General features: G+C 42.1%; 3 protein-coding genes across 3 annotated transcripts in view; all 3 read right to left on the bottom strand.

Annotated features, from left to right (window-relative positions):
• PTPN9 (protein tyrosine phosphatase non-receptor type 9) overlaps positions 1–17,979 on the bottom strand; it is an 81,558-nt gene that overhangs the window by 48,803 nt on the left and 14,776 nt on the right. The window lies entirely within an intron of this gene.
• Positions 7,760–8,686, bottom strand: LOC118889730 (phosphatidylinositol N-acetylglucosaminyltransferase subunit Y-like). Its single transcript, XM_036841810.1, has one exon. The coding sequence runs from the start codon at positions 8,460–8,462 to the stop codon at positions 8,247–8,249; it is 216 nt and encodes a 71-aa protein (XP_036697705.1). The 5' UTR covers positions 8,463–8,686; the 3' UTR covers positions 7,760–8,246.
• On the bottom strand, positions 7,760–8,903 carry LOC118889729 (protein preY, mitochondrial-like). Its single transcript, XM_036841809.1, has one exon. The coding sequence runs from the start codon at positions 8,901–8,903 to the stop codon at positions 8,559–8,561; it is 345 nt and encodes a 114-aa protein (XP_036697704.1). The 3' UTR covers positions 7,760–8,558.

Here is a 17,979-nt window from a genome sequence, read left to right as displayed (position 1 = left end):
AGAATAAAACACCAGAATAACAGAATATCTTTTTCCCCTTTTTCTAATAAAAACAATCAACAGACAAAACAATATGCAGGTGGGAGGGGGAAATATAGTTAAATGACCAGGAGGTGATATGAAATCCAACTATTAAGATGATTTTTCATTTCTCATAAATAAGCCACACCCCAATAAGAGACACACAGGTTTCACACACTTCCTTCCAGGTACATATTGGCTTCCTTCTTATTAAACTCAGTTCCTTCAAGGTTCTTAATGTCCTATAGCTCCCAAGAGCTGCTGCCTTGAGCTGACCTCTGTCCCCCGCTGGTCAGGATGTTGTTCTTGGCTTTAAGCATGGGAACAATTCCTCCAGATTTGGCAGGACTAGGCCTTGCATGAAGAGAGTCCAGTGTACTATAAACAGTGATGTGATATTTACAGATACAAATACACTCATACACTGCCTGCTATGTTCAGCCTCATTCTCTCTCTCCTGCATGCCCATTCCTCTGGTCAAAGAGATGAACCTCTTAGACAAGCTAGAAAGATGGTCTCATCTTCCACAGCCCCTCTCTAAACAGTTCATCAGGTCCCTCCCTCCGTCTACACAAGGGTTTGGCACAGCCACGAAGTACAGACCAATTTGTGGTTCTGTTTGTTACCAGAAAAACAAGCCCCAGATATTTTAATGAGCGATACACTCTTCAGAAGGGATCACTGAAATTCCTGAAATTAATATTCAGTGTATTTCCTGGTGAAAGAAAGAATGGGCCAAAAGGTTAAGTCACAGCTTACAAAATACTTCAGATCAAGGTGAATGATTTGAAGCTATCTAAGCTTATGAGTAATCACAAGTTGTTCACACCTGGCAGCAAAGGAGTGGTCACAGTACAAACAGCTTTGGTCTTCCTTTGGGAAAAGGTCTGAACTGATGTACAGAAAAACCAACATTATCACTTACAACCCTCCTCAACCAGCTTGTTAGGTATGGGTAAGATTTGTTACAGCATAGTCAAAGCTTACTGTAATTACATACTTCTCCCACAATCATGTTTAAATTGATAAAAACAAGTTTCTTGACTACGAAACCAGAGAACCACTATAAAATGGCTGAGAAATCTGTCAGTTAATTGATTACACCCTGGACACTATCTACTGGTGCTGTTATATGGTATAGAAGAGAATAAAACCAACAATATAGTCTTCATGTTATATTAAGCTCCCAAGAGCAGCTATAATTTTCAGATGAGCTCTAGGCAAGGGGCTAGCAACCCAAAAGTTCCAGAAGAATGGGCTGGCACCCTTGGTTCCACAGTTAGTACCTAAAATCCTGTATTCCAAGACAATGTGGGAAAGAGTGAAACCTACTCTTGAAATAAAGTCCTGGAATGTCAGCCATCTAACCACCAAGAAACAAGTCTAGTAGTCTAGTGGGTTTCGGAGTCAGAAAGAACCCATCCTCTCACTCACTCTTGTATGATCTGGGCAAGTCACTTAACCTCTCTGAGTCTCTGTTTCTTCATGAAAAGATAAGGCTTGAACAAGACAACAGATAGGAAGCATTCACCACACTACCTGGCACTTGGTAGGCAGTCTCTGAATGGATGTTCATCCTTTCTTCTTTTTTTTTAAATTTATTTTATTTATTTATTTTTGGCTGTGTTGGGTCTTTGTTGCTGTTCGCGGGCTTTCTCTAGCTGCGGCGCACGGGGGCTACTCTTTGTTGAGGTGCGCGGGCTTCTCATTGCAGTGGCTTCTCTTGTTGCAGAGCACGGGCTCTAGGTGCACAGGCTTCAGTAGTTGTGGCTCGCGGGCTCTAGAGCGCAGGCTCAGTAGTTGTGGCGCACAGGCTTCGTTGCTCCACAGCATGTGGGATCTTCCTGGGCCAGGGCTTGAACCCATGTCCCCTGCATTGGCAGGTGGATTCTTAACCACTGCGCCACCAAGGAAGCCCATTCTCTTTTTTTCTTAACTCCAGTCATTCCACACTAAAACTTCTTTCAACAGAGAGTTCCTCAAAATCAAGTGACCTTTGTTGTTTCTCTTTAGCCTGTAGCAATTCAATCTCTCTAATCCATTTTATCCAAAAGCATAAATTTAAATTAGAAACCTCCAATATGCATTCAACTGTAATACAAAAGTCTTTAAAGGAGCAACTTATCCTCATTCAGGGCTCTGTGGCAACATAGGAAAAGCCAGGTCCAGAAGTATTTATACCCCTGCTCCCATCTCTAAATGCTTTTGTCCCTACACTGACAGCTCTGGAGATTAACACTGCCATCCTGAGCACTAATCCTTTTTAACAGCATCAAACTGACTTGAGAGTATTTCTCATCATAATGCAGGAACAATTTTGTGCAGGACAAACACCATGCAAAAAATGCAATCAGTCACCCTGCACTGAATACCTAAATAAGGAAAGTGATTCAGTATAAGACTCAGTGTCTGCCTTTTACCAAATGTGAGGTTACCTCCGTATTTCAGCAAATATGCCATTTCCCCATTAATTTCAGTGACAGACGCATTAGTAAACTAAGTTCCTCTTATGCCTGTTTTCCCACCTTGCCTTCATTGTGAATTTTCTTGGTATGTCTAGTAATCCCTTTAGTCCACATCAATCTGCCAGGAAACAGAATCTGAGCTAAAATACACTAGCTTGCTATAATGCAGCAAGGTGAAGTTTGCTGAATTTTCAACCTAAAAACTACGCTCTTGGGACTTCCCTGGTGGCTGCAGTGGTTAAGAATCCGCCTGCCAATGCAGGGGACACAGGTTCGATCCCTGGTCCGGGAGAATCTCACATGCCGCGGAGCAACTAAGCCCGTGCGCCACAACTACTGAGCCTGCGCTCTAGAGCCCGCGAGCCACAACTACTGAGCCCGTGTGCCGCAACTACTGAAGCCCGCGTGCCTAGAGCCCATGCTCTGTAACAAGAGAAGCCACCGCAATGAGAAATGAGAAGCCCACGCACCGCAACGAAGAGTAGCCCCCGCTCTCCACAACTAGAGAAAGCCTGCGCACAGCAATGAAGACCCAATGCAGCCCAAAAATTAATTAATTAAAAAAAAAAACTACACCTTTTCCTTTGGCCCTCTGTTATTGTGCCAAACATAAATAAAACTAGTCTCTTTGAATTAATATTTACTGGCTAATCTCAAATAATTTCATTTTATCAGGAAAATTTTGCCTTTTCTTAAAATGTGATTTTAAAAGAGCCAGAGCTGGGCTTCCCTGGAGGCACAGTGGTTAAGAATCCACCTGCCGATGCAGGGGACAGGGGTTCAAGCCCTGGTCTGGGAAGATCCCACATGCCTCGGAGCAACTAAGCCCATGTGCCACGACTACTGAGCCTGCGCTCTAGAGCCCGTGAGCCACAACTACTGAGCCCAAGTGCTGCAACCACTGAAGCCTGTGTGCCTAGAGTCTATGCTCCGCAACAAGAGAAGCCACCGCAATGAGAAGCCCACGCACCGCAATGAAGAGTAGCCCCCACTCCCCACAACTAGAGAGAGCCGGCACACAGCAATGAAGACCCAACACAGCCAAAAATAAATAAATAAATAAATAAATAAATTTTTTAAATTAATTAATTAATTTTAAAAAGAGCCAGTGCTGGGACTTTCCTGGTGGTCCAGTGGTAAAGAATCCGCCTTCCAATGCAGGGGACATGGGTTCGATCCCTGGTTAGGGAACTAAGATTCCACACACCAGGGGGACAACTAAAGCCCACATACCACAACTACTGAGCTTGCGCGCCTCAACTAGAGCCCACGTGCTGCAAACTACTGGCTCGCGTGCCACAACTAGAGAAAAGAAAACCCACAGGCCACAACTAGAGAGAAGCCTACGCACCACAACAAAGAGCCGAAGCACCGCAACGAAAAAAGGCATGCGGGTGCCTCATAGAAGATCCCGCATGCCACAACTAAGACCTGACATAGCCTAAAATAAATAATAAATAAAGCTTTTAAAATAAATAAATAAAATAAAAGAGCCAGTGCTTGCTTTCTTTTTTTTTTCTTTTATTATTTTTTTATTGCCTTATATCTGAGGTTTACAACAGTGCTTGGCACTCAGCAAAAATGTAGAAATACTTGAATGAATAATTAATAACAAGTAAAGGATGGATAAGCAATTCTTCAAAGAAACTCAACTGGCCAATAAAGTTACAGAAAATATTCAACCTCATCAGTAATCATGGAAATGTAACCAAAACCAGCCAAGGTTTTTCATCCCCACCCACCCCGCTCAATGCTACTACCTAGTGTTGGTGAGCAAAGGCACTCAAGCAATCACTAAAAGACTATAAAAAACAGCATATTCTTTGACCCCGCAATTTCACTCCCAGAAAAAAAACCTGGATCTGTGAACGTTTTCATCAATAAGGATAATTAACAATAACAAAACAGTACAAATACCTCAAAATATAAACTGGTGAAACAATGGTAGTACACAGAATGTAACATTAAGATGGAAAAATGCTCATTAAACATTAACACATTAACACAGATCATTAACAAATAGGTAACAACAGAATCTCATTTTCATTTCTTTTTTTTTTTAAATTAATTAATTAATTTATTTATTTTATTTTTGGCTGTGTTGGGTCTTCGTTTCTGTGCGAGGGCTTTCTCTAGTTGCAGCAAGCAGGGGCCACTCTTCATCGCGGTGCGTGGGCCTCTCACTATCGCGGCCTCTCTTGTTGCGGAGCACAGGCTCCAGACGCGCAGGCTCAGTAGTTGTGGCTCACGGGCCCAGTTGCTCCGCGGCATGTGGGATCTTCCCAGACCAGGGCTCGAACCTGTGGTCCCTGCATTGGCAGGCAGATTCCCAACCACTGCGCCGCCAGGGAAGCCCTCATTTTCATTTCTTAAAGTCTGAATATATAAAAGTATGAAAATGTTTGCAGTAGTTATTACCACCACTAAGTGTTAAGATGGACACTCTGAAATCTTGGTGTTCTCCTGTATTTCCCCAGTTTTTCCTTACAATAAACATGCATTACTTTTGTAGTCAGAAAAAAGGGGAGGGGAAGGTTTGGGAGTAAATTTGACAAATCACTTTTGAAGTACTGAGTCCCTAGCGAAGTATTCTCCCCCAAGACTGCCACCCTTAAACCTTAGTAACTCTGCTACTAATTCAAATCACTATAGCAGTGGTGCTGTTTGGGCACCCAAACTTTAAATGAAGCTAGAGGTGGAGCAATATTAAATTCAGCACTTCTAACTGCTGAAGTAACCACTCTGCTCGATCCCAGCTCTACAACTTACTAGCTCTGTGCTGTTTCCTTATCTGTTAAAAGTGATAAGAGTACCCTGCTCATAGGAACGTTGAGGTTTAAATGAATTAATGTTTCATTTATAATAGAACCCAACATATGTAAAGCCTTACTTGTAAGAGCCAGTGCTTTTTTTTTTTTTAATTAATTAATTAATTTATTTTTGGCCGTGTTGGGTCTTCGTTGCTGCACGTGGGCTTCCTCTAGTTGCGGCGAGCGGGGGCTACTCTTCATTGAGGTGCACAGGCTTCTCACTGCGGTGGTTTCTCTTGTTGCAGAGCACGGGCTCTAGGCACCCAGGCTTCAGTGGTTGCAGCACTTGGGCTCAGTAGTTGTGGCTTGCAGGCTCTAGAGCACAGGCTCAGTAGTCATGGCACACGGACTTAGTTGCTCCGCGGCATGTGGGATCTTCCCGGACCAGGGCTCGAACTCATGTCCCCTGCATTGGCAGGTGGATTCTTAACCACTGCACCACCAGGGAAGTCCCCAGTGCTTTCTTAAATAGGGTTTTACTGCATCTTGGAAGGAAAAAGTTTTACTTCTGATTTTATCATGTTATGAAATAATGTAAGAAAATCTGCAAAACAAAAAGGAAGAGGTCAGCCAGCAGGTGCCCCTACGACTGAACGGCTGAGGGTGGGCTGCCGTCAGTCTCTGCAGGCTGGGTCAGGCCTCCTGAGAGTCTAAGGTGGTCCACTGTGTATAAGCATTGGTGGTCCTGCACAGGGCCCCGTGCTGAACACCATGAGTTAGAAGCTGGGGGACAGAGGGCTTAGAGATGCTTGAGGGACATCCTTAACCTACGTGAAATGTTGGAGGTTGAGGTGAAAAATATGGCTTTGATATCTTCATGGAAGACTGCATTATTTCGGGACTTCCCTGGTGGTCCAGTGGTTAAGAATCCGCCTTCCCATGCAGGGGATGTGGATTCGATTCCTGGTCGGGGAACTAAGATCCCACAAGCCTTGGGGCAACTAAGCCCACGCACTGCAAGTACTGAGCCCACGCGCCACAACTAGAGAGAAGCCCATGCGCCACAACGAAAAATCCTGCATGCCGCAATGAAGATCCCACATGCTGCAACTAAGACCAGACGCAGCCAAATAAATAAATACACAAATAAATATTTTAAAAAGACTGCGTTATTTCAATCCTGAATCTGGTTCAGTTCCTTTATTGACTTATTACTATATTTAAAAATGTTTGTTTAATTAAAAAAAAAAAAGGGGGGCTTCCCTGGTGGCGCAGTGGTTGAGAATCTGCCTGCCAATGCAGGGGACACGGGTTCGAGCCCTGGTCTGGGAAGATCCCACATGCCGCGGAGCAACTAAGCCCGTGAGCCACAATTACTGAGCCTGCGTGTCTGGAGCCTGTGCTCCGCAACAAGAGAGGCTGCGACAGTGAGAGGCCCGCGCACCGTGATGAAGAGTGGCCCCCGCTTGCCACAACTGGAGAAAGCCCTCACACAGAAACGAAGACCCAACACAGCCATAAATAAATAAATAAATAAATAAAATTAAAAAAAAAAAAATTGAAAATTGTATTAAAAAAAAAAATTAGCTAAAAGAAAAAAAAAAAAAAGGAAAAGGTCAACCGAAATCTCATCATCCTACAGCTGTTTTCATGTTTTAATCATTTAAAAGTGGACTTCCCTTGTGGCGCAGTGGTTAAGAATCTGCCTGCCAATGCAGGGGACACAGATTCGAGCCCTGGTCTGGGAAGATCCCACATGCCGCAGAGCAACTAAGCCCACACGCCACAACTACTGAGCCTGCGCTCTAGAGCCCACGAGCCACAACTACTGAAGCCTGCGCGCCTAGAGCTCGTGCTCCGCAACAAGAGAAGCCACTGCAATGAGAAGCCCACGCACTGCAATGAAGAGTAGCCCCCGCTCGTTGCAACTACAGAAAGCCCGCGCGCAGCAACAAAGACCCAACGTGGCCAAAAATAAATAAATATATTTTTTAAAAAATAATAATTTAAAAGTTAAAGTCAACAGAAAAATACTAATAAATATATACTTTTCTAAGTTTATGTCCCCACAACCACCACACACACACACACACACACACACACACAGACACATGTTGGGGGAAGGGAAGAAGAAAGAGGGACTATTCAAGTATACGTTGTTTTAGTTCAGAGACTTGTTTCCTCTCTGGCAACCTTCCATGACTAGTAGCAGTAGTATCCCCCCTTCAAGGCAAGAGCACAGCAGAGCTCTTTCAGGCATCCACTCATGCAGTCCGTCAAGCATTCACAAGTATTTGCTGAGGGCCTACTCTACGCTAAGCAGTATAGTAGCTGTTGAGGAGACATAATTTAGAGAGATAAAGACCCATTCTGAGCAGGTTACAGTCATTTAAACATGGAGACATGTATAAATGGATCAGCATCATATAATTTGATAAGTGCTAAGACAGATCTATGAACAGAGTACTATGGGATTCAAACTCTCTAAGAGAATTAAAAACAAATCTTTTCTTTTTTTTTTGGCAAATACATGAAATTTCCATTTTATTACAGTTTTATACCACATGAGTTCAAATGCATTTCTCTACAACTACTCCAACAGAGCTCCTCTGGAATTACTTCAGTCATCCTTAACATGTGACTTTACCAGACTTTGAATGTAAAATAAACATATATAATTTCTAATTAGTAACTTTTAATTATGAATGGGATAAGAAATAAAGCCATCAGATGATGGCTGGGGCTATTAACGTCCAACAAGACACTTTGTTGAAATGTTTCTTCTGATACCCCAGGTATGAATGAGAACCTTCAAAAAACAAGGGCAGACCAAAGTACAATAAAGAAGCCTCTGCAGCTTAAGCCTCCTATAGTCCTAAACCTCTGACAGAAGCTAGGCAATGCATCTTTCTTGCAAATTAAGTGGGTTTTCAGTATTTCCATGTACTTGAGCTTTCAGAGACAGACACTCAGCATATCATTAGGATATACCATCTTGGCCCTGGTTGTATTAATTATGCCTGAAGAGTTTAATACCCATCCAAGTCCAAAGGTGGAAGAACACAGAAACGGGTATGGTAATCGGCAAGAGCAGACTGTAAAAGCACAGGCTGGTTGTGCTAGTGCAGCCCTGTGGGAAGTTTTCTTCCACAGAGGACGAGTATAACAGTCCTGCTAAAGAGACCAATGGAATAAGGACAATCAACGTAGGAAGAGACAGAAACATTCTTTTCCTCCACTTATTACCTGTCACTCTGACTTTTTAAAAGGTGGATGGTATTTAGAAAATTTAGTTGTGTGTGTTGTTATTTTTAAGTATGATCTAATGCTGCTCCATTTCTTCTTGCTTCTTATTTTGATGTGTCATCCTAGCTGCCTGTGGTATCATATTAGGAATCCCATCAATAATTGGATAGGCTATTCCTAACTCTTCGTTAATCAATTCATTTGTCGATGCTTCGTATCTGAGCAGCTTCTTGGAGAGCGGGCACACCAGGAACTCCAGCAGCGCTGGGTCGAAGGCGCAGGGAGGTTTCCTCGTCCTCTCGCTCTTGTCTGTGGACGGCCGCGACACCAACATGTGCAGACACCTCTGGGCGACCGCGGACGGCTGTGCACGTGTACCCCACAGCGCTGAGGCGAGCCGGTCGCACACTCCGCTCAGCATGTTCTGGCCAACAACAAATCTTTTTAAAAGAGTGCCTTGAAGGATGAATAGAAATTTGCCAGGAAGAGACAAGAATTCCCGTTAGAGAAAACAAAATGTGTAAAGGCAGAGTCATGAAAGAATAGGGCTTACTGGGGGATACAGTGTAGCCAGTGTGTCCAGTGTATATGACAGAGAATGACGGGAGATGAGCTGACACGGAGGCTGAGCCACACAGGAAAGGCCCATGATCCTATACACATGAAGGACTCAACAGAGATTTTTTTTTTTCTGGCTGTGTTGGGTCTTCGTTTCTGCACGTGGGCTTTCTCTAGTTGCAACGAGCAGGGGCTACTCTTCGTTGCGGTACAGGGTCTTCTCATTGCGGTGGTATCCCTTTGTTGCGGAGCACAGGCTCTAGGCGCGTAGGCTTCAGTAGTTGCGGCACGTGGGCTCAGTAGTTGTGGCACACGGGCTTAGATGCTCCGCAGCATGTGGGATCTTCCCAGACCAGGGCTCAAACCCATGTCCCCTGCACTGGCAGGCAGATTCTTAACCACTGTGCCACCATGCAAGTCCCTTAACAGAGATTTTTAAGAGAAGGTATGAAATACATTTAGTCCTCCTCTCCCAGCTAAAAATGACTCTGCCAGCAGTGGGGAAGCCAGACCAGAAGGAAAAAATCTAGCAGCAGGGAGGGAAGTTCCTAGCACTGTGCCTGGCATAAATAAATATCTCTAATAATATCTAATAAATATGTATGAATGAATAATGAACAACAGAACTCTAAAGAACATTAACATTTAGAGGGCAGAGGAGGAAAAACCAAGGAACTTTTAAGATTCACTTTTAGAAGTACTAGTGACCACTGAGCATCAAAGAAATGTGAATGAAAAAACAAGAGTTGTCAAATATCCCCTACACACAGACATACAAAAAATACCTACAGGCTCAGATGGTTTTTATGCCATATTCTATTAAACCTTCATGCTCCAGGTAATTCTGATGTTGTAGAAAAAGCAGTATAACAGAGGACAAATACATCATAACCAAAGAGGGCTTATCCCAGGAATGAAAAGACAGTTTAACCTACGGACATCTACCAACACAATTTTCTATATTACCAGATACTAAAGGAGAAAACGTATATAACCTTCGCAACAGATGCTGAAAATGCACTGAATAAAATTCAATACCCATTATGATTTTGTTTAAAAATGAGCAAACTAGGGACCTTCCCTGGTGGCGCAGTGGTTAAGAATCCGCCTGCCAACGCAGGGGACACGGGTTCAATCCCTAGTCCGGGAAGATCCCACATACTGTGGAACAACTGGGCCCATGCGCCACAACTACTGAGCCTGTGCTCTAGAGCCTACGAACCACAACTACTGAGCCCACGTGCCACAACTACTGAAGCCCGCGGGCCTAGAGCCCGTGCTCCACAACAAGAGAAGCCGCCGCAACGAGAAGCCTGCGCATCTCAAGGAAGAGTTGCCTCGGCCGCAACCAGAGAATAGCCCGCACGCAGCAAGGAAAACCCAATGCAGCCAAAAATAAAAAAGAATAAATAATAATTTTTAAAAGAATGCTGAGTCCAGATAACCATGAAGGAAGGCTTAACACCATCCTCCTGTGAAACCACATGGGACTGGTTCTGAAATTCGAGACTCTTCCATCTATTACACATCAAGCATTGTGCAAGAACCAAAAAGAATGAAAGCTAACTGCTATTAAAGGATTAACATCACAATGGGAACTGAATAGCAGGAAACCAAAAATAGGGCTGACCAAGTGAAGCTTCCCATAAGAGTCCAAAGCTTCAAGCAATACTGAAGGGCTGGAGCTAATTGAGCTATTAAACATGAAAAGCTCCTCAGTGTTAATAACTTCCTACCAGGGGAAGTGAAGTCCTAGGGTTTATCAGCACTCCACCAGCCAAGTGTGAAGGCCCCAGACCAGAAATAGCTGTTCTCCAATACCTGAGGAACAAAAAATGTTCTATTCTTTTCAAAGTGCTATTTCTATCTCCCTTGGCTCATGGTTCCCTTCATAAGTAGAGAGCATTGATCACACATTACAGTAAAGGCAATTCAATCCATTCATTTTTTAGAGGAAGACTTTGCCCCTCCCAGTTCACATAGGCCAAAGAGTGTGATCCAGCAAGAAACAGCAAAGGTAGCAACCATTTGTGAAGCATTTTAACATGCACCAGAGAAGGAACTGTACATACGTCATACTCAACAGCCTTGGCACACTGAGTATTATTAACCACATAAAGAAATCAAAGCATACAGAGCCTAAGCAAACTGCCCAAGGTCACTCAACTAATAAATGGCATAGCTGAGGTTTTGAGGTTTGAATTCAAAACTTTTCAAATTCCACAGTCTTTCCACTCACTAAGTGGCCTTGAGAAATACAGGATACACATCATGCATCTCATCAGCAGATATGTTATCTGACATATATATTATGACATATATACCAAGTCGTGTCTTTGTCTATGCACAAAATTACTCTGGAAGGATATACAAGAAACTGGTAACGTTGGTTGTCTCAGAGAACTAGGTGGCTGAGAGACATGGCAAGAAGGAGAATATTTACCAAATTCTCCTCTGTACCTTTTTAAGTTTAAATCATGTGACTATATTATCTACCCCCAAAATAAAATGTATCAATTTTATATAGTCTTTAACTAAAATATATATATAATAAGGATATCTGAACATAATGTTTTAGAAAGTACTTTAGGGAATTCCCTGGCGGTCCAGTGGTTAGGACTCAGTGCTTTCACTGCTGGGGCCCAGGTTCAATCCCTGGTCGGGGAACTAAGATCCCACAAGCCACGTGGCGGGGGTGGGGGGTTACTTTAAACTATGCCACCAAATGATGAGTTTGTTGATAGTCTATAGTCTTCCTATCAAGGCCAAAGATAATGAGTTAGGGAGCTCTACAAAGGGGTAAAGGATTAAAGTTGCTTTTAGGAGCTTTAGCACTAAACGGGATGCTCCAAGGCACTGCAGAAATTGTGCTGCACTCGCTTTCCTGCTGGAGGTTTTTTGCCAACAGCATGTTTACTAAACATAAGCTGGCATCTCTATTCTCAGGCTTAAATACCACTCTCCAGACAAAGGTTATCAAAGAGGATGAAGAACTCCCAGAGACAATGGAGGAAATAATTCAACAAGAAAATAAGGAAGTAAACATTTCTAAATTGTCACAGGAGAAAATTCATGTCAAGAGGTTGAGGGGCAGAAGAATATAACACAGAATAGAAACATAGAAAAAAACAGAAATCTGGAGAATAAACAGGAAGCTCCTCACCATCAGCAAGTGCAAAGTCATCCAGCTTCCCAGAAGGAGCCGGGGCTGGGGGGAGTGGCGGGGGGAGGGTGCATAATTGGTCACTCCCTATAAGGAAGAACCCAAAGGCAGCTTGCCAACTGCTACCCATTCCAGCTGGTCAATAAGGGGGTGAACCACACAACCAGAAGAACCCTGGAAAGTCTTTCTAGGGAAAAAAAATCTAAAGGATTTGGAGAACCTAGGGGTGGGGGAGGCCTTTAGTAACAATTTTTCTCTCTTCTTCCAATTGATGGCTGAGACTTCAGAAAGAAAGGAGGAATGTTTATGACTGTCAATAAATTGGAGTTGACCTTCCAGATCCTGCTGGAACATTCTTCTCCTTCCCTTCCTCCCAACCTTGGCTTACTCCTATTTGCCCTTTAGATGTCAGTCTAAATCCCACTTCTTCATCCGGAAGTTTTTACTGTCTTCCACCCAGGCACACAGTGTTATAAAAGCTTGTTATTGTCTACCTGCTCCCATTAGCCTATAAGTTTAGGGAGGTGCAAGGGTCAAGTCTTCCATGCTCACAAACGCATACTCAGCACCAAGCACAGCACATGGCGCCATTCTGATGAGTAAATATATGAATGATGATGGGTTCTCAGCCTGCTAAAAGAGTGTTGTTGACAGGGAGTAGGAAGAACATGTTTGTCTGAATACTTGCCAATCTGATTATGAGAGCTTAAAATTGAAAATAAAGAGAGAAAAATTCCCGGATAAAACTGGGAAAGAACATCAGGAACAACATAAGAAAAGCAATGGGAGAGGTAACTATTAAGCCACAAAAGACAATATCTGAAAATTAAGTTGCCAATATCTTAACTGAAGACATCCCTGGTGGTCCAGTGGTTAGGTCTCTGCACTTCCATTGCAGGGGGCACAGACGGGTTCAATCCCTTGTTGGGGAACTAAGATCCTGCAAGCCACACAGCGCAGCCAAAAAATAAATAAATAAGATAAAATAAAAAGGACTGAAGGAAAGAGAAAAAGCAAAGGAATAAAGGAAGTTTATTATTTTTTTAAAAAAGACATCTATAATAGAGATATCCAAAATCAGTTAAAGTTTATGAATTTTATGAAATAAATAAGACATGGTCCCTATCCATGAAAATCTGAGTTTAATGAATTTGTGAATGCAGTATGCCAATGATGGGCAAATCTCATTCAAATCTTAAAGGGGGAAGTGGGATGGCAGTGTGTCTCAAAATGATATTCCCAGTAGAAATCCATAAACCACACTAAAGAATTTCTGAATGAGGATAAAAGAGAGTAATGGACATGATACAGCTGCTGGAGTACCCTTCAGCCTGCTCAATAATGGAGAATATAGATTAGTTTCTTGGTTCAGATCCCCAAATTGGCCTGGTAATGATGATGTTAGAGATAGGAAACTTCAGGCACCTCATCATTAGTTGGATATCAAATTTATTTTAAAACGGGGTAGGGATTGAAAATCTGATAAAATCTTGCTGACAGTTTCATTCTAAAAGGATGAGGGGGGACTTCCCTGGTGGTCCAGTGGTAAAGAATCCACCTTACAATGAGGGGGACGTGGGTTCGATCCCTGGTCAGGGAACTAAGATCCCACATGCCGCAGGGCAACTAAAGCCCGCACACCACAAATACTGAGCTCGTGCGCCTCAACTAGAGAGCCCACATGCCGCAAACTACAGAGCCCACACGCTCTGGAACCCACGCCACAACTACAGAGCCCACGTGCCCTGGAGCTTGCACACCACAACTAGAGAAGAGAAAACCTGCACGCCACAACTAGAGAGAAGCCCACGCACCGTAACGAAAAACCCTGCATGCCTCATCGAAGATCCTGCATGCCCCAACTAAGACCTGATGCAGTCAAAAATAAATTAAATAAGTAAATAAATAAATAAATAATAAATCTAAAAAAAATAAAAGGATGGGGGAACTACTATACTGGGCTTAATCCAGACCAAGAAGATAAACTAGTTGAAAAACTGAAAGGGTCTCAAAGAGAAAGTAACCATGTAATCTTTGAAAGTGTGATAACCAAGGAGCTTCTGGGTTGGTGAACACACAGAGATTTGGGGAGAGTGGCACACCTGGGCCTGGAGAGGACATGGAAGTTCTGCACCCCTTCCCACATACCTTGCCCTATGCATCTCTTCCATCTGGCTGTTCCTCAGTTTTTGTAATATATATAAATGTCAAATCACTGTGCTGTACCCCTGAAAATAATATAATATTGTGTGTCAATTATACTTCAATAAAAAAGGAAAAAGAAAAAAAAAAAGAGAGAAAAAAAGGTTGATAGCCAACAGCTGAGTGCTGTCAGAAGGATGCAGTAAAGAGAGCAAGTCCTAGATGCGGCACCAGTAATCCTGTATTAAAGACCTAGTTCTGCCACAGCTATGTGCCCTCAAGTCAGTCAAAACTTTTCACGCCATAATTTCCTCATCCAAAAAAGGATAATACCCGCCTACTTCACAGGATCCAATAACTGGCTATCTGGGAAGGCATTATGTAAACCTTACTACACATCAGTAAATAACATCAGACCGTTAACAAAATTAGCTATTAACAACAGAAAATATTTATTGGGTATTGAGCTCTAACCACCAGTCAGATACCTAGTTTTACAGGGATTGTCAAGTCCTCTCAGTGGCCCTAGGAGGTGGATACTCTCATTATCCCCATATTACAGTTGAGAAAACTAAGATTTCCAACTGTTACGTAACATGCCCAAGGCTCCCAAACAAAATAACTGGTGGAACCTGACTCAGAATCCAGGTTTTCTGACTCTAGATAGCTCACATTTTTATCCATTGTGCTTTATATTGCTTTCAAAATGTAGATTTCACAAAAGTAAATCTCATAATCTAAAACTCTAAAGAGAAGACAGTTGGTATTTTTTTAAAGAAATCCTCAAAAGCGAGATTCTGACAATAAATTGTGCAATTAATTATGAATTATACCAATTCAAATTTATTTATTTTTTCTTTTTCGGGGGTGGGAGCAATCTGGCTTACACTTAAATTGGATATGATATAACCTATTGCTTTTTTTTAAATTGGGGTATAGTTGTTTTACAATGTTGTGCCAGTTTCTACTGTACACCGAAGTGGAGTAGAGTTCCCTGTGTTATAGAGCAGGTTCTTATTAGTTATCTATTTTATACATATTAGTGTACATATGTCAATCCCAATCTCCCAGTTCATCCCACCCCCCTCCCTCCAATTCAAATTTAAAATGAGAACAAGCTAAAGAAACCAGTAGTATGGTTGCACAGCATTCTCCAGGGAGTACAGATGTTAAAAGCACTCCCACAAACACACACATGTACAAAGGAAGAGGGCACAGTAAAAAAAAATAATAGAGTGGTGGTTCTGACCTAAAGGAAAAGTGCTGGGAAAGTCACAGGCCAGAATGAGCCAAGGCCCGTAAACTAAAGATAACAAAAAGAGCTTTGTGAGAACTGTCTAGATCAACTCCTACTTCTTTCATTTCTCTATCAAAAAGTACAACCTTCAACCTGAAGAGGGGAAGAACAAGCCTTGTGGAAAGCAAGAGCTGACGCTCAAAATAATAGAGCCCCTAATTATTCCAAAGCAGTTCAAGCCTCCAGACCTACAAAACCTGACAATCCTGGGAACTCCATGGGAGCCTGATGAACATCTGCTATAGAACTTAAAAGACAAGAAAGGTGTCAAAGCCTCAGGATGAGCAAACATAGTCCTAACTTCAAGAGGGGGCATCTACTGAGGGCTACAAAAGTTCCCAGTCCCTGACAATTTTGACATCAATTCTTGGCAAACTGCACAACTGATCTTTCTTTCACATACATATACACCTAGCCCTGGCCAATAGATTCTTTTTTTAAAAAGGTGGGTTTTGAAGGAATTCCCTGGCAGTCCAGTGGTTAGGGCTCAGCACTTTCACTGCCGGGGCCCAGGTTCGATCCCTGGTCGGGGAACTAAGGTCCCATAAGCTGACTGGTGCGGCCAAAAAAAAAAACCCGAAAACAAACAAACAAAAAAAAGTGGGCTTTGAGCTTTTAGGAAGGGGAATACTGATCACCAGAAGTGATTTACTGAAAACAAGTCTTTCAAGAAAGAATACATTAGACTGAAAAGTAAAGGAATGTACTATACAGCAGTGCTACTCAAAGTGAAGTCTTACTTCAGCAGTCTTACTTTACAGTAGCAGTGTCATCAACCTAGGAAGTCAGAAATGCAGACCACAGGCCCCATCACAAACCTGTTTAATCAGAATCTGCATGTTAACAAGACCCCAGATGATTCTTGTGCATGATAAAGTCTGAAAATCACTGAAACACAGAACAGACCTACTTTCAGCAAGGCACTTGATGAGCATTTCATGGTATCTTTGTGGACAATAAGATTTCCTTCTATTAATTTGTGTATATTTGCCAGTCAAAATGTCAAGCAGTTGACTACTTACCTCATTTAATTCTCATAATAACCCTACAAAGCAGGCATTATTATCTGTAATTTGCAGATATTCACAGTAGCAAAGATTAAACAGCACTATCTGCCAGGCACTGTTCCAAGGATTTCACATATATTAAGTTATTTAATCCTCATAACAATTCTTTATGGTAGGTACTAATATTACGTACATTTTATATATGATGAAACTAAGGCACAAAGAGATTAAGCTACTTACTCATAATCACACAGAAATTTATGGTACAGTTCTCTTAACCACTCCTTTCTATGGCCAAGTGTGCTGCCACAGTGGGGCAGATGATACCCTGCGGGAAACAATAAACAAACATACCCAAAGAATATTAAAAAAAAAAAAAAAAGATTTTAAAGGAATTCCCTGAAAGGAGGGAGACAAATAGACTAATATTTATTGAGAGCCTACAGTATACTTGCCAGGCCATGAGTCAAGCACTTTGCATCCATGTTTTATTCAATCTTTCCAACAGCAGGTATTAAGCCATTTTATATATGAGGAAATGGAGGCCGACACAAGTTAAGGACCTTGCCAACTCACACTACTCATGATGATACAACCAAGATTCCACAACCAAGTCTGACTCTAAAGCTCACATTCTTTCCCTTGATTTGCTCTGCATCCATCCCTGGCCTGGTCCCATTGCTATAAATGACTTAGATAAGGGCACTGGGTCACGATGACAATGTAAGAGGAGAGATAAACTAAGAGAACAAATATATTGTAAAAGAGAACACAGATCTAAAAGATCAAAACAGGACAGAACAATGGGCTAGAATGGTACTCAAAGGTGAGGCTTTGGAGTCAGACAGACATGGGTTTGAATACCAGGTTCTACCACTTATTGCTTAGAATGCAAGCAAGTTACTTCTTTGAGCCTTAATTTCTACACCTTTAAAATGGGAGTAATACCCCCACAGAATTGGTGTAAGAGGGGAGAAAACGTAATATTTGTAAAGTTTTTGGCTCATAAAGCTCAACAAATGGTAATGAACATTAAATCTAACAAAATGATATTTAAGGATAAGTGCAAGAAAATCAATTTTAGAAGCACCAGATGAAATTTAACAGAAGCCCCTAAGAAAAGACTTAGGAATCTTAGCTGACTTGAATCTATGAGTCAACAGTTTACTAAAACTGCCAAAAATTATTTTGAATTTGGAGCACATTACAGAAGCATGGTGCCCAAAACAAGGGGCCTATCAGACTTCATTTGTAATACTGTCTTCAGTTCTGATGCTAAACTCTAAGAAGGTCACTGGCAAATCAGAATCAGTCCAGGAAAAGATGAGAA

This window comes from Balaenoptera musculus, chromosome 2, assembly GCF_009873245.2.
Source record: "Balaenoptera musculus isolate JJ_BM4_2016_0621 chromosome 2, mBalMus1.pri.v3, whole genome shotgun sequence".
Taxonomy (NCBI): Eukaryota; Metazoa; Chordata; class Mammalia; order Artiodactyla; family Balaenopteridae; genus Balaenoptera; species Balaenoptera musculus.
Note: the sequence above shows the minus strand (reverse complement) of the source record. Positions and strands in the feature narration are given on the sequence as shown.